Source organism: Mytilinidion resinicola, assembly GCF_010093595.1.
Source record: "Mytilinidion resinicola strain CBS 304.34 unplaced genomic scaffold BDZ99scaffold_7, whole genome shotgun sequence".
NCBI lineage: Eukaryota > Fungi > Ascomycota > Dothideomycetes > Mytilinidiales > Mytilinidiaceae > Mytilinidion > Mytilinidion resinicola.
Genome location: NW_022985443.1, coordinates 1,371,374 through 1,384,059, shown reverse-complemented (window position 1 = coordinate 1,384,059; position 12,686 = coordinate 1,371,374). Strand labels below are relative to the sequence as shown.

Sequence of the window (12,686 nt, the reverse complement as noted above, 5' to 3'; positions counted from 1 at the left end):
TACGAATGCTTTTCCAACTCGCTTTCTATCCGACCTTCAAGAACGGCCAGCATGGGTGGACTCAAGGGCAAAACTTCTGGGCTCCAAAACGCCAGTAATCCTCCGGATACTAGACATAAAGGCCGTGGAGACTCCCGACGTCCAGATGATAGATCTCACAGATCTGGAAGCGCCCATCATTTCTTCTCACTGGACTATGGAGATTCACAAAGCAACCCTCCACAATCCTCCGAGACTTTAGGGCAGACAGAAACTTCCACCACTGGTCGAAAGCGACCGCACCCCGAGGACGACGAGTCTAACTCGAAGTCCCTTGAAGCGTCTTCAAAGAAGGCAAAGATCGCATACAACACTAAAGATAGCGGTCTAGGTCAGTGTAGCTCTAGTAGCACGACCAAAGACCAATCTGGATTGCTGCAATGCAGCGTGGACGCTGCGACAATGACCCCTCATGCTGCCGCTGAATGCTCAGCTAATGAAGCTCTCGCTCAATCAGCACTCCCTACTGCCGCTATTGAGAGCTCTATGAGGGCCACCCAACTCCAGCCAAGCTATCCCCGCCCAGCCAGAACGAAGAGCCAAACGGAAGCGCTATTGGATCGACGAGAAGCTTTTCCGAAGCAGACAAAGAAGCGGAAAACGCCAGGAAAAAAGAGGCTGCAGCGAAGAAGGAGCGAGAAGAGGCGGAGAGGAAGTTCCACGAGAGAGAGATTGAATGTGACAGGCTCTTAGAGTCTCCAAGGTCCTCTCCTACTCTTCCTGCGCCGATCAGTGGTCAAAATTTTACTCCCAGGCCTGCACAGCCACAGACACCTTCTCAAAGTCAAAGTCTGGCCGGGTCAGAGGACGGTGAGATAATCGAATTTGTTCTAGAGACTGGCACATTAGCTTCAAGTGGAACTCCACAAGCTTTCCGAAAACCCGTCAGGTCTCAACAGCCTCCGGCAGCCTCCAATCGTGCCAATGCAACCCGAAGCTCCGGAACTACGACCAAAGGCTCCAAGGACGTTCAAATGATGGCATAGAATGACTCGGCTCATTCCCGGACGGATACCCTGGCTAGCAATGCGCCGCTGATGCCCCGTGGGGAAGATATGTCTATGCGAAATGTGGTACATCAAGTAGATTATACACCAGTACGCCCAGTCCACACGCCGCACTTACGAAGGCCACTACCTCCCGATGAAAGCTGCCCGAAACGTCAGAATATAGATGACGTCAAAGGGAAAGGAACGAAGGCTGGGGAGAAGAAGGACAACTTTTATGCAGCGCGTCGGGAGTAGGTTTCCCATCGGGGCATGTTGTAGCATAGAAGCATATTGACACGGTAAGCGACTGAAGACATGAAAGAAGGGCTCTGTAAATAGTTCAGGATAGACAAAGTAATGGAATCCTTCATTAGATTGCTGGTTTCGAAGCTATGAGGCATTGTAGGAAAAGATAGGTAGACGGCTTAACGACTAAGGGGCCCTTGAGGTGGAGTCAGCTTCGGGGCCCGCCGCGTCCATGCTCCCGCTCGATTGCTTTCATTGTTCGGATTCGTTTCAATGTCGTTGGGAAGACGTTCACTGGCTTTCCAGGCGGGAGGTCCACGAATACTCCCAAGAAATGAGAAGAGGTTAGGCAGCAAGATGCCTTATTTCCAGTCGTATATAAGACTACCCTTACAACGTCTCTTGACTGTATGTTCGCGCGACTCCATAGCTACTCAGTCGGTTTACCTCCTTGGCACAGTCTCTCAGATGGCACAAGAGCGAGACCAAGATCAGCTGGAGCTTGTGTCGTCGCCTGTGAGCAATGGCAAAAGACAAGACCGGACTTGGAAAGGAAAGCGTCAAAGCACGGTACATTCCCCCATTTCTCACAAGCACATATTCCATCCAATATACTCGCAGCACCACGGGTTAGCATGCGCTCAGCTGATAATATCAGGAAAAATCAATTCAGCAGAAACCCTCCGGGAGTGACACTTCGCGTAACAGGGTTCGAGGCCGAACAGTGACAGTCATCAGCGTCACTGCACGTGCAATATCGTTTCCAGCATCGTTCAATGGACCAACTTCATCCCTACGATCATCCGTATCGTTGCCACCTACAGCGCGACCGACTTCGACATCGTCAATCTAACTAGTTCGACCGTTCGAGACTAGCGACACGCCTCGATGCGACGACGATTACACAGAGCTATTTTCGACGGTTAATCACTTCACTTCTGCCATCAATCGGCGCAAGACCGATATTGTGTCAAGGGCGAAGGCGAAAACAGCGGAGGCACGAACCGCAAGAGACGAGCGTACAGCTCGCGTGGAGATCAGGAAGGACCAGAATATGGCGCAGATCAGGGAACTGGACCAGAAAATCAAGAGCGATGAAGAAGAGGTTAAGAGGCTGATGACTAGTCTTGAACTGGGCAAAATGCGGAAGACAACACTGGAGGAGGGCTTTCAGGCAGATGTCAAGGACCAACGAACAGCGCAAGAGGAGTATAACAAAATCGACATTCAGGTGCGACGGGAGGTTGAAGAGCGTATTGGAGAATTTAAAGCCTGGACCCGAAGACTTAATCAGGATGACTTCGAAGAGAACCCCTCAAACGAACGAAATTATCAGCTGTGCAACGAGGAGATGGCTGCCGCCAACGAAATAGCCGACGAGATGTCCAACGAGGCAGTCGACGAGTGCTCCGAGGAAAAGGTCGAAGAACCTTCCGGTGAAAAAGTTGTTAATCAATCCTCTGAAGAAGTAACATCTTAGGTACGCGCTAGTCTATTTCCGAAACACATGCCCCCGGTGGTTTTGACATTCAATCGTCAGCAGGCTGATGATGATCAATTCCCAGCTTCTACGCTGTCCCTTTTGAAGCCCCTCGAGCCATGGCTTCATTATGAGACCATATTGTTGACGAATGGTAGTAGGACCCGGATGATAGCGTAGTAATCATAGGCTCCACCTCGCTGAAGAAGATGCCATTGAGGAAGAAGAGAGTTCTGAGTACCAACCGAGTGATACCGATGAGAGCGAGGCTTCTGACTAGAACCAGCAGTTGAGCTGCTGCGACGTACGGCGGTTGGAAATCTCGAACCAATCGTTACAAAATACATATACCCAAAATTTCAGTTGTCTCTAGATATAAGTCCTTAATGGCTCCCAGAGTTTCACACGTGAATGGCTCTTTAACCAAGTGACTTCAAACGTAACCTACGAGCTGGACCCTGAATCTGCTCTTGCTCTTTCACTTGTTAAGGCTCTCACTACGTTTTCTTCAGCATCTCGGGCCAGAATAACACACTGTTCGAATGCTGGATGAAACGAATCACGTGATAGATAGCTAACCATTGTGGCTTAGCGGGATTGCAACTAGGTAGAACAACTGCGTGGCCATTGGATCTCCAACCTTCTCACCCACACCACCTTACCATCTGAGGATACATTGCCCGCTGGTCGTCGCTTGACCATGTCAACCTGTTCTCATAACACCTAGATAAGTGCTGCATTGGTCACGGTAAGATGCAGGAGGTGCGAATTCTATCGGCTACCTACATGTCCTACCCTAGCCAGCGGTCCTATCACAATCAAGAGAGTCATCAGAGCAACAATGGTCCTCCCGCAGAATCACGGAACTTTCCTCTTCTTTCCAGAGGACTCAGCTTTTGTAATGTACCTCGCCAAACGGCATGAGTTACTTCCAGCAGCCGTCAAATTGGATCGGCTAATGCTTAATGCAACTTCTTGGAAGGCTTTCTATAGTTTTCAACTAGACACACTGATAGACAGTAGTTAGTTTCGCGCTTGGCTGCACCAAGATGCTGCAATGCTCACGGTCTAAGTTATTCTGTGGTAGAACGCACGTTTCTGCCATTAGCCGTTGTCCGTGACACCACCCACGCTCCGCATTCTGGGAGCGACTGAGCTCTTTCGGCAATATGATGCTCCTTAGTAGAGCCTTTTACTTCTAGAAATCAGGGCAAGTTTTCCAGTATGCTGATATCCTTCAACTTTCAGCTTTCTGTCGGGTCATTATTTGGTTCGAAGCATTGCCAGCTTGGCCCTATCATTCTAAACAGCTACCACCCAACGCTTGAGTCCTCCGAGGACCCCTTCCGTAGCCCCTTTGGGCGAGACGAACAACAACATAGCAGACGCGACCTTCGATGCTGAGGTTCACACAGATCCATCCAACGCCAACGCGGTTCTTACAGACTATATGACTTGTCTCAACGAGCTCGCCCAGGCCGAATTGCAAGACAACCAAAGAAGAGATCGCGAAACCGCCAGGCTGCTATATGAGAAAGATGCTTCCCAGAAGCGTTTTGCACACGCGAGAATATCGGCCGATGTCCAACATCGGGAGGCGATGCAAAACTTCGACACAAAGAAGAAGAATGCGGCATATGCCGAAAAACAGAGTGATGCAAAGATTGCAGGACTGAAGAAGCAGATTTTGGAGGAAGCGAAGGTGAAAGAGAAGATCTTCAATGATGTTAAGGTGTTGGATCGGGAGTTCAATAATACCCAACGCAAGATATGCAAGGACATTATGGCAGCAGCTAGAGAGCTTAGCTCAAGTGAATCCGCGCATCACTTGGAGTAGTGGTGGCAAGTTACTCAATAAAAGAGCATCGCAAGATTGAAGCATCTCTGTCTAGATTCTCCTAGCCACCACCGGAATAGAACCGATGTCCATTAGGATGCTTAATCGCTCGATTCTATCTTCGCCTCGTTTTATTACCCTATCTTGACCCCTCAAGTGCCATTTCCGTTCGCGCCTCTGCTCAAACAACCAAAAAAGGGGATGAACAGTCGAAAACAGCAGCTTTCGAAATGAAGTGAAAGGCTTCAGTCTGGCTGAGTGTCTGTCCCGTGATACTCACGTGGAGCGAACGCACAGCCTCGCCATCTTACATGCACCACCGACAGTAGTACAACACCCGAACCTTGAAAGATGGACGCGACCTACTTCTGCTATTATAGCCTCAAATCACTCACAAGCACCACAAAACTCCTCCCACCGATTCGCGTCATTCAGGTGTCTATACGTCGATCCCTGAAGAGCACCAACACCTCCATATCCACATGCAAAGATAACCCATCTACTATTTCCACTCTCTCTCTCTCCCGTTTATACACATATCCACATACCCACATCTCCCCATAATTTCCACAACCTCCACTCCCATATCCTCAAACCCCACCCCCACCCCCACCCCCATCCCCCACCCAATATCTTCCAACCCGACCATCCTCCTCGTCCACAGCACCCGCCACACCCCCGCCGCGCTCCTCGCACACCGCTTTCCCTTCCCCTAACTCCCCATCCCCCTCCCCCTCCCCTCCCGCAGCAGCACGCCCCGGCCCGCGACCTCGCTCCCCTCCTCGCCGACGGCACAGCCGCTGCTATCCGCCTCTCCGCCGCATCCCTCAAGAAAGCAGAGCAAGCAAAGCGGCGGGTGCGGCAGCTCGTGTCCCTGTGCGCGTGCATTCTCGCAGCGGGGACGCGTAGGGATGATGGGTAGGCAGGAATTAAAGAGGGAGGTTTAGATATGCTTGTTCGCGGGGATTTAGTGCGGAGGCAATCCAGGTTGAGGCGAGTACGAGATGCGAGTTTCCAGCTGGGTCCTTGGTCACAACAATTTCTTTAAATCTTCCCTGTTATCCCATTCCTTCTCCATATTCACAAAGTTCTGCGGCGTGTCGGGGATGGAGAGGCAGGGAAGGAATGATAGACGGGAGATGAAAGCGTGGAAGAGGGTGGGTGAGCAGGAGGTAACCCCTATCCTATTAGACTATCCAACGCTCCCCTCGCATACTTTCCACCCCATCGAACGCATCGAGGCACCTTCGACGCGACACCCTCTTTTCAACGTCTCAACTGATCAATGAAGTCCCTCCGAATCTCAAACGGCAAGGCACCCTGCCCGACCGCCTCCTTCTCCCACTCCGTCTCCACCCACGTCAGCCTTGCGACAAACCTTCCATCGACCCTCACCTTCCCCAGCGCCTCCAACGCCGCACGCTTCCAGTCTTCGCCGGGCTGCTGCTCCCTCCGGTCACCCAGCAGCACTGCCACATCACGTAGATTCTTCATCTTTGCAAGCAGTGCGCACGCTTTCTGCCAGTCCTCCAAGTCTTTCTGCGCTTTGCCGTGCGCGGAGCGGGCTTGAAAGGGCCGGTGGGCCCGGGCGAGCATGAAGGTGAACTGCAGCGTGAGGCTACGGATGAGTTGGAAGCGGTCCGGGAGGATGGTGGTGGGAAAGGCGAGGAGCACATCAAGGTTGCGGAAGTCGAAGGTATTGGTTTTGTAGAGGAGGGGTGCTGCTTCAGTGTAGCTATCGTTCATATTAGCACTGTAACAGACACGATCATTCTGACTCGAGATTTCTAACGCGTGATGGAAGAGATATGTGAGGAGTAGGGGATAACTAGGGAGAAGTGGTATGGAACATGGGAAAGAAATGGCCCCACTCACATCTGCCGACACGTCTTCGTCAGCGCCAAAATCCTGTTCTTCCGCACCCACCACCTCAGATACCGATACTCTTCCTCTTCATACGGCCCATGACCCTGTAATAGTACCCTGGGTGCATTGAAATACAGCTGCCCGCCATCCGTGACCCAGATAGCACACGCGGAGTGCGCGTTTCTTGCGAATGGCGACCCCACCCAGTCGTCCTCTTCCCACTTGCAGCGTTCGTGATCGAGCCGGTAGAATACGCCTGGATCTATCAACGTGTAGCGCGGCGGGCGGGTCAAGCTGGGAACGAGAGACGGAATGATGTGCAGCCTCTGCCCGCCGACGACTAGGGTCCAGATGTGGAGACGGAGCTCGAGTGGAAGTTTGGTGAGCAGGGAGCAGCCGCTCTGGGGACTTGTGTGCTGTCTCGGGTCTTTGGGTTTGATGCCGAGAAAGGTGGCGATTGTTCCTTTCGTCGGATCTTCTGGTGATGTTGGAAGAGATAGAGCACGTGGACGTTTCCTCGGGAGTGGTGTCGGGCTTGGAAGAATTCCTGGTGGGCCAATGGCTATGGAAGGGCGAGAGTCGGGGGCACGCCATCTCTGCACAGTCTTGACGGAGTACTTAGACATATAGGAGACAGCATAGTAGGGAAAGGTGATGACGGCTTTGGGGAGTTTGATGAAGATGGCTTTCGAAAACTGGCGTAGAACAATCGAGCCCATAGACTCGGCTCGATACTGGGTAGTCTGCATGCCGAAACGTGGAGGCCTTTGGACGAAAGAGTGAGGCCTAAGGAAGTGTATAGGGCGTGATGAGTATGTACTTTCGGACTTTAGGCAGCAAGACGACGGGAAGGCTGAATGCGCGGTTGCTATTCCATCCAAGCCCTCAAACCATGACGAGACGAAGCGATCAGATGCAGTGCACTGCCATCTTTCGCTCGCGTGGGAAGACAAGGTTGGTGTAAGATTTCACTGCTGATGGTGGGAGGAGGAACGTGGTTCTGGAGTTCGAGACCCTTGGACCCTGAGGCGGAGGGGAGATCAGACTAATGATACACTAGCCCTAAACTAGACACAGAGCACGTGGTAAGAATGGATCCAGCCTCCCAACATGAACCGCCTTCTCGGACACTTCCACACTTCTGTCTTTGTATCACAATAATTTGAGATGATTATTGACTCTCTGACCCATATTTCAATATTTCACGCCTGAAGTGGCGAAAGACTTTTGATTTTGAAGATTTTATTTCTATTTCATTACAAACTCTAAAAAGCACTCAAAGAGGATATATATACAGTGTTTACGACAACTCTGCATACCTCCTGATTATGCACAACTCTCTCTCCTCTCTCCTCTCCTAATCTCTCCTTTCTAGTTGCTCTACATCCCACCCAACTAGTCATCTTCTTCTTCCTCAGCCGCCTTGGTCGCGAGGATATACCTCTCGTTGCCATGCTTGTCGGTACCATGCTCAAGAGCAAGCTTGCTGAGGGCAGCAATCATGTTCTCAATGGCCGGGTCCTTGTGGCTGCGGTTCTTGCGGCCCAAGTTGTCGAGCCAGGATATGCGGTTGAGAAGATAGTAGACGATAGCAATGACGATGGTAACACCGATGGAGTAACCCCAGATGACAACGATGGTGACGATGTCAGTCCAGCCGTCCTGGCGTTGGTGCCAGTGGTCCGATGGGTGGGTAGCGTGTGGGGGTCCGCCGGAGAGCCAGCCGAAAGCGCAGAAGACGGTAGCGAGGGCATCAACACCGAGGATAGCGCCGACGAGCTGCCACGAGGGCCACGTCTTGCCGCCACGGGTAACGAAGATGAGCCAGTTCTCAGTAAGCGAGACTTCGAGGAAGAGGATTTCCTGGACTGAGCCGAAGTTCTGGACAACACCACCGTTGGGCAGGTACATGGAGCCACGAATGACCCAGGTGCCGAGCGCGAGGATTACGCCGAGAATGACGGAGATGATCCAGATCTTTGGTAGCTGCCATTCGACGGGACGTTCTTCCGAGTATGCGTTATCGTAGGCGACGGCGACAGTGGCCAAATCAGCGAAGAGGGCAATGAAGACGATCAGCTCGACACGGATGGTCTCGTTGATGATAAGCATAGAAGTGACGAGGTAGATCTCCAAGTGCAAGCAGAGCGCGATACGGTATTGAATGTAGGCCTTCATGCGCTGGAAAATTTGGCGGGCAGTCTTGATGGCGAGAACAATGGTGCTAAGACCGGGGGCGAGGAAGACAATATCGGCGGCGGCTTGAGCGGCTTCGGAGGCACCTTCGACGGCAATACCACAATCAGCCTTCTTGAGGGAGGGAGCGTCGTTGACACCGTCACCAGTCATAGCAGTAAGATGGCCTCTTTGTTGAAGCATCTCGACGACCTGGTACTTGTGTTCGGGGAAAACTTCAGCGAAACCGTCGGCACGTTCAACTAAGTCGTGCTGAGTAGTTCCGGAGAGACCACCATGGATAAGCTTCTGGGAGTTGTAGACCTTGGTACCGAGAGCCAGCATCTTGCAAGTTTCCTTAGCGATAGCGATAGCGTCACCAGTAAGCATCTTGACGGGCACACCGAGCTGTTGAGCTTCGATGATGGTCTGCGCGGTATCCTCACGAGGGGGGTCGAACATGGAGAGCAAGCCGAGGAGGATCCAGTCACCGTCGTTCTTCTGGTAAGCAACACCGAGGGATCGGAAACCACGGCGAGCGAACTCAGTGGCCTTGTTCTTGAACAGATCGGCAGTCTCCTTGTCGCAGTTTGAAAGGGTGAGAATGGCCTTGGGGGCACCCTTAGCGCAGACGTACTTGTCGCCGCCCATGTGGCAGATGGTAGTGATACGCTTGGAGACGGGGTCGAAGGGCATGAACTTCTCAGTCTTCCATCCCTGCTGGAGGATCTCACGAGCCTTGGGGTAGCGCTTCATGGTCAGAATGGTGACTTTGTCGATGGGGTCCAGCGACTTGAGGTTGTGCGAAGAGGCGAGAGCGGCAACGGCCATCATCCAGTTGACATCTTGGCCTTCGGCGACGTAGGGCTCGCGGATGGAAAGCTGGTTAGCGGTCAAAGTACCTGTCTTATCAGAGCAGAGGACGTCGACACCGGCAAGCGATTCAATGGCAGTGAGCTTCTGGACAATAGCCTTTTGCTTGGCCAAGTAGGCAGCTCCGACAGCGAGAGTGGTGGTTGTAACAACAGGCAGACTGAGGATGGTTAGCTTTGCGGAAAAGTAGAGTAGTGACATTTAAACTTACCCGACTGGCACACCGACGATCAAGAGGATAAGAGCGTAATGCAGCAAGTTCTCCGATGAGTCCTCGGGAGTAGAAATCTTCAAGTGATGGAAGAAACCGCCAATCCAGGAGATCAAGATGAAGAAAACGACGAGGACGAGCAGCGCCGTACCAATGGAGTTCATGATAGCCTTGAAATGACCTTGGTCCTTAGCACCCTGAACGAGACTGGCAGTTCGGCCGACGAAAGAGTGAGGAGCGGAGGTAGTGCAGATAGCGTAGGCCTTGCCGCGCTTGCAGCCAGTGGTGTAGTAGCAGACATCGCCCATGTATTTGTCGACGGCAAGCGATTCTCCGGTAATGGCAGACTGGTCAACAGCGATGATGGAAGGGCCTCCCTTGGGGTGGTTCTCCTCGCCGTAGTCCTCGTTCTCGTTGTCGTCCAAGTCGTCCTTCTTCTCGTCATCTGGATCGGAGTCGGCGGCAAACTGGTCATCCTCCTTCATCTTGACGAACTTCTCGAAGTCTTCCGGGGTGTCATAGTCGCAGATGAGTCTGGCGTCGCAGGGTACAGTCTGGCCTTCTTCAAGGACAACCTGGGTGAGCTGTTAGTAGTGGTCACGGGACCCGATGGATGCGGAAGGTACACACGATTTCACCGGCGACGATCTCCCGAGCGAGGATGCCAACTTCTTGGCCATCGCGAATGACAGTAGCCTTCATGGCGATGTCGCCCTTGAGACTGGCGACGACGTCGGCCGCTTGCTTCTCCTGGTACCAACCGACAATGGCGTTGAGAATCAGGATACCGATGATGACACCCATGTCGACCCAATCACGAAGACCAGCAGCGAGCAGGACAGCGAGTTCCATGACTGGCCAATCACGTTAGCGCTGCACTAAGCAAAACACGGCCGGTGGAGCAGCGCGGAGATTTACCGTAAAGAATTGGGCCAGTGAAGAAGGAGAGGAACTTCAGGAACATGTTCTCCTTCTCGCTGGTGAGCTCGTTGGCACCGAGGCGGCGGCGCCTCTCCTCCACGACGCTGGACTTGATGCCCTGCTTGATGTCGGTGTTGAGCCACTCCGCGGGCACCACGCCAGCATCCTTGCCCTGGGCATTGGGGCTGTTTCCAGCTCTCCAGAACGCCCACCATGGCCGGGCCTTGGCCGCGTCGGCGGCATCGGCCTTCGCGCCAGCCTCGTCATCGGCGGCAGCAGCTTTGGGGTCGCGGTAGGTCGTGATGTACTTCTGCAGCGCGCTGTACTCGTCGAGCTCTGAGTAGTCGACTTTGGAGTAGGTGCGCTCCCGCTCGGGGTCGCCGTTCTCGACGTCCAGGCTGTGCTTCGCCATGATAGCTCAATTGGATGCAATTGCGTGCTACAAACCGCCGACGACAATGGACCACGCGTGAAGGAGGAGGGGAGAGTGGAGAGGGGACGAGAAGTGAGCAAGCAGAACCTCAGCGGGCGGCAGGCTTTTTATGAAACTCCACGCGCGATCGGCCAGCCTTCGTGGACGGGTGCCGTTGACGTCGCTCGAGGCGTAATCATCCTGGACAACAGTTGAGAGGCCGGCCTGCGAGCGTTATCCGGACCCAAACAGCGTCGAGCAGCGCCAGCCGACGCTACCGGCCGAGAGAACCGCGCGAATTTCCGCAGAGCTATGGGATGGGTGGGGTTCGAGCCCGTCCCGTACTGGCTGCCTCGCCTCGCAGAATGGGAGCTGGATAGGCGTGGCTACGGTAGGGCAAGGCGGGAATAATACCGCACCGCGCTCTTGCTCGCAGCTCCTCTCCGAGACAGCGCCGGCACTGCCGGAGGGGGGAAAAAGACGCATGAAAGCTGCCTGCCGCTGACCGGCCCTCAGTCACCACTGCACCGCGTCGCCAGCAGCCAGAAGCGCGCAGGCCGTCGCAATGGCACGTCGGCAACGCTGCCTGAGGCCGAGCGCGAACGGCCACCGACGAGCAGCCGTGACGTCGATGTTGCGCCGCTGAGGCGCCGCTGAGAACGCAGTGGCAGCCGAGTGGCCCGCGGGCCTGCTAGCTTTTTGCGGCCACTGGGGGCCACTGGGGCCGCCGTAGGCGATAGCATGGCCTGGACAAGCTTTTTGTCGCACAGATCCTGCTTGGCGTGCTGCTTGAGTTGCTTGTTCCTGGATGTGGGGTGCGGGATGGTGGAGCGGCGCTGCATAGATTGGCGGATGGATTGCTGCAAACAATTCCCGCAGGCGCGCCGCCCACCCGCAAGCCCTTTAAAATCTCTGCCAGCCAGGCTGCTGCACTCGGGGTCCCGCACGGCGCGTCTGCAATCGTGCATCGTCGGCCCTTCATGCAGCCGTGAGCTGTCCTTCACTGAATGGCGGGTCTTCAAATTGCTCAACCGCCGGCGAGGCATCATGATCGATTAGTATCGCATGCAACTACCTGCCGGGCCATCCACCCCGTATCGAGCATGCCGACCGAGCCGTCTCCTCGGCCGAATCGTATCGGGACATCCCTGGGAAATCTTCCTGTACGAGCGCTGCTTACGTACCGGCCTTATCCCAGCCTCGATTCTGACAGATACACCGTGCATCCTCAAGCGCCAATACAAAACGGCTGCCAAGGACGGCATTTCCAGTTCAAGCTTCTTCTGTGAGCACTGCCAGTTCTGGGAAGTTCGCGATTGACGCCCTAAGCAGGCTATGTTCGGTGATGATATCGCGGTAGGTACATCACAAAGCAGCCGCCGACACTCAGAATCTACAAGTAAGCGGCAAGGCCGCGAGGCAGAGAGCTACCCCTCCACACCTCGAAGCTCCCAGCACGCCCATCCCAGATTGTTGAGCACTATGCGCCGAAAAACGCGCCGAGTCATGACATGATCGGCTTTCCTATTCCCGGATCCCAAGTGTGGGTAGCGTCGCGGTTTCATCGCGCCTTCCGAAATTCGCAGCGACAACAAACAAACATCCTCCTGCAACCTCGTTAATTCGATGGAGACGCA

The 12,686-nt window shown here is 53.9% G+C and overlaps 6 protein-coding genes across 6 annotated transcripts; 3 read left to right on the top strand and 3 right to left on the bottom strand.

The window, feature by feature from the left end:
* Positions 1–51: 51 nt before the first annotated feature.
* On the top strand, positions 52–1,245 carry BDZ99DRAFT_569760 (uncharacterized protein; the record flags this gene model as incomplete). The annotated part of the gene is made up of 2 exons (XM_033727918.1): positions 52–370; positions 520–1,245. The coding sequence occupies 2 exons, from the start codon at positions 52–54 to the stop codon at positions 1,023–1,025; spliced, it is 825 nt and encodes a 274-aa protein (XP_033578763.1). The 3' UTR covers positions 1,026–1,245.
* An 894-nt stretch (positions 1,246–2,139) lies between these two features.
* BDZ99DRAFT_461783 (uncharacterized protein) lies at positions 2,140–2,955 on the top strand. The gene is made up of 2 exons (XM_033719697.1): positions 2,140–2,754; positions 2,916–2,955. Exon 1 carries the CDS (start codon positions 2,329–2,331, stop codon positions 2,752–2,754), a length of 426 nt encoding a protein of 141 aa, XP_033578762.1. The 5' UTR covers positions 2,140–2,328; the 3' UTR covers positions 2,916–2,955.
* A 1,038-nt stretch (positions 2,956–3,993) lies between these two features.
* Positions 3,994–4,767, top strand: BDZ99DRAFT_280816 (uncharacterized protein). The gene has a single exon (XM_033713994.1). The coding sequence runs from the start codon at positions 4,205–4,207 to the stop codon at positions 4,589–4,591; it is 387 nt and encodes a 128-aa protein (XP_033578761.1). The 5' UTR covers positions 3,994–4,204; the 3' UTR covers positions 4,592–4,767.
* A 1,090-nt stretch (positions 4,768–5,857) lies between these two features.
* Positions 5,858–7,206, bottom strand: BDZ99DRAFT_519043 (uncharacterized protein; the record flags this gene model as incomplete). Its single annotated transcript, XM_033725366.1, has 2 exons — positions 5,858–6,326; positions 6,467–7,206. The coding sequence occupies 2 exons, from the start codon at positions 7,204–7,206 to the stop codon at positions 5,858–5,860; spliced, it is 1,209 nt and encodes a 402-aa protein (XP_033578760.1).
* Positions 7,207–7,459: 253 nt separating this feature from the next.
* BDZ99DRAFT_414338 (plasma membrane ATPase 1) lies at positions 7,460–11,125 on the bottom strand. Its single transcript, XM_033716728.1, has 4 exons — positions 10,635–11,125; positions 10,347–10,570; positions 9,717–10,291; positions 7,460–9,665 (listed from the first exon to the last, which is right to left on the bottom strand). Exons 1-4 carry the CDS (start codon positions 11,047–11,049, stop codon positions 7,853–7,855), a joined length of 3,027 nt encoding a protein of 1,008 aa, XP_033578759.1. The 5' UTR covers positions 11,050–11,125; the 3' UTR covers positions 7,460–7,852.
* Positions 11,126–11,561: 436 nt separating this feature from the next.
* Positions 11,562–12,095, bottom strand: BDZ99DRAFT_519041 (uncharacterized protein; the record flags this gene model as incomplete). The annotated part of the gene is made up of 1 exon (XM_033725365.1): positions 11,562–12,095. One exon carries the CDS (start codon positions 12,093–12,095, stop codon positions 11,562–11,564), a length of 534 nt encoding a protein of 177 aa, XP_033578758.1.
* Positions 12,096–12,686: the final 591 nt, after the last annotated feature.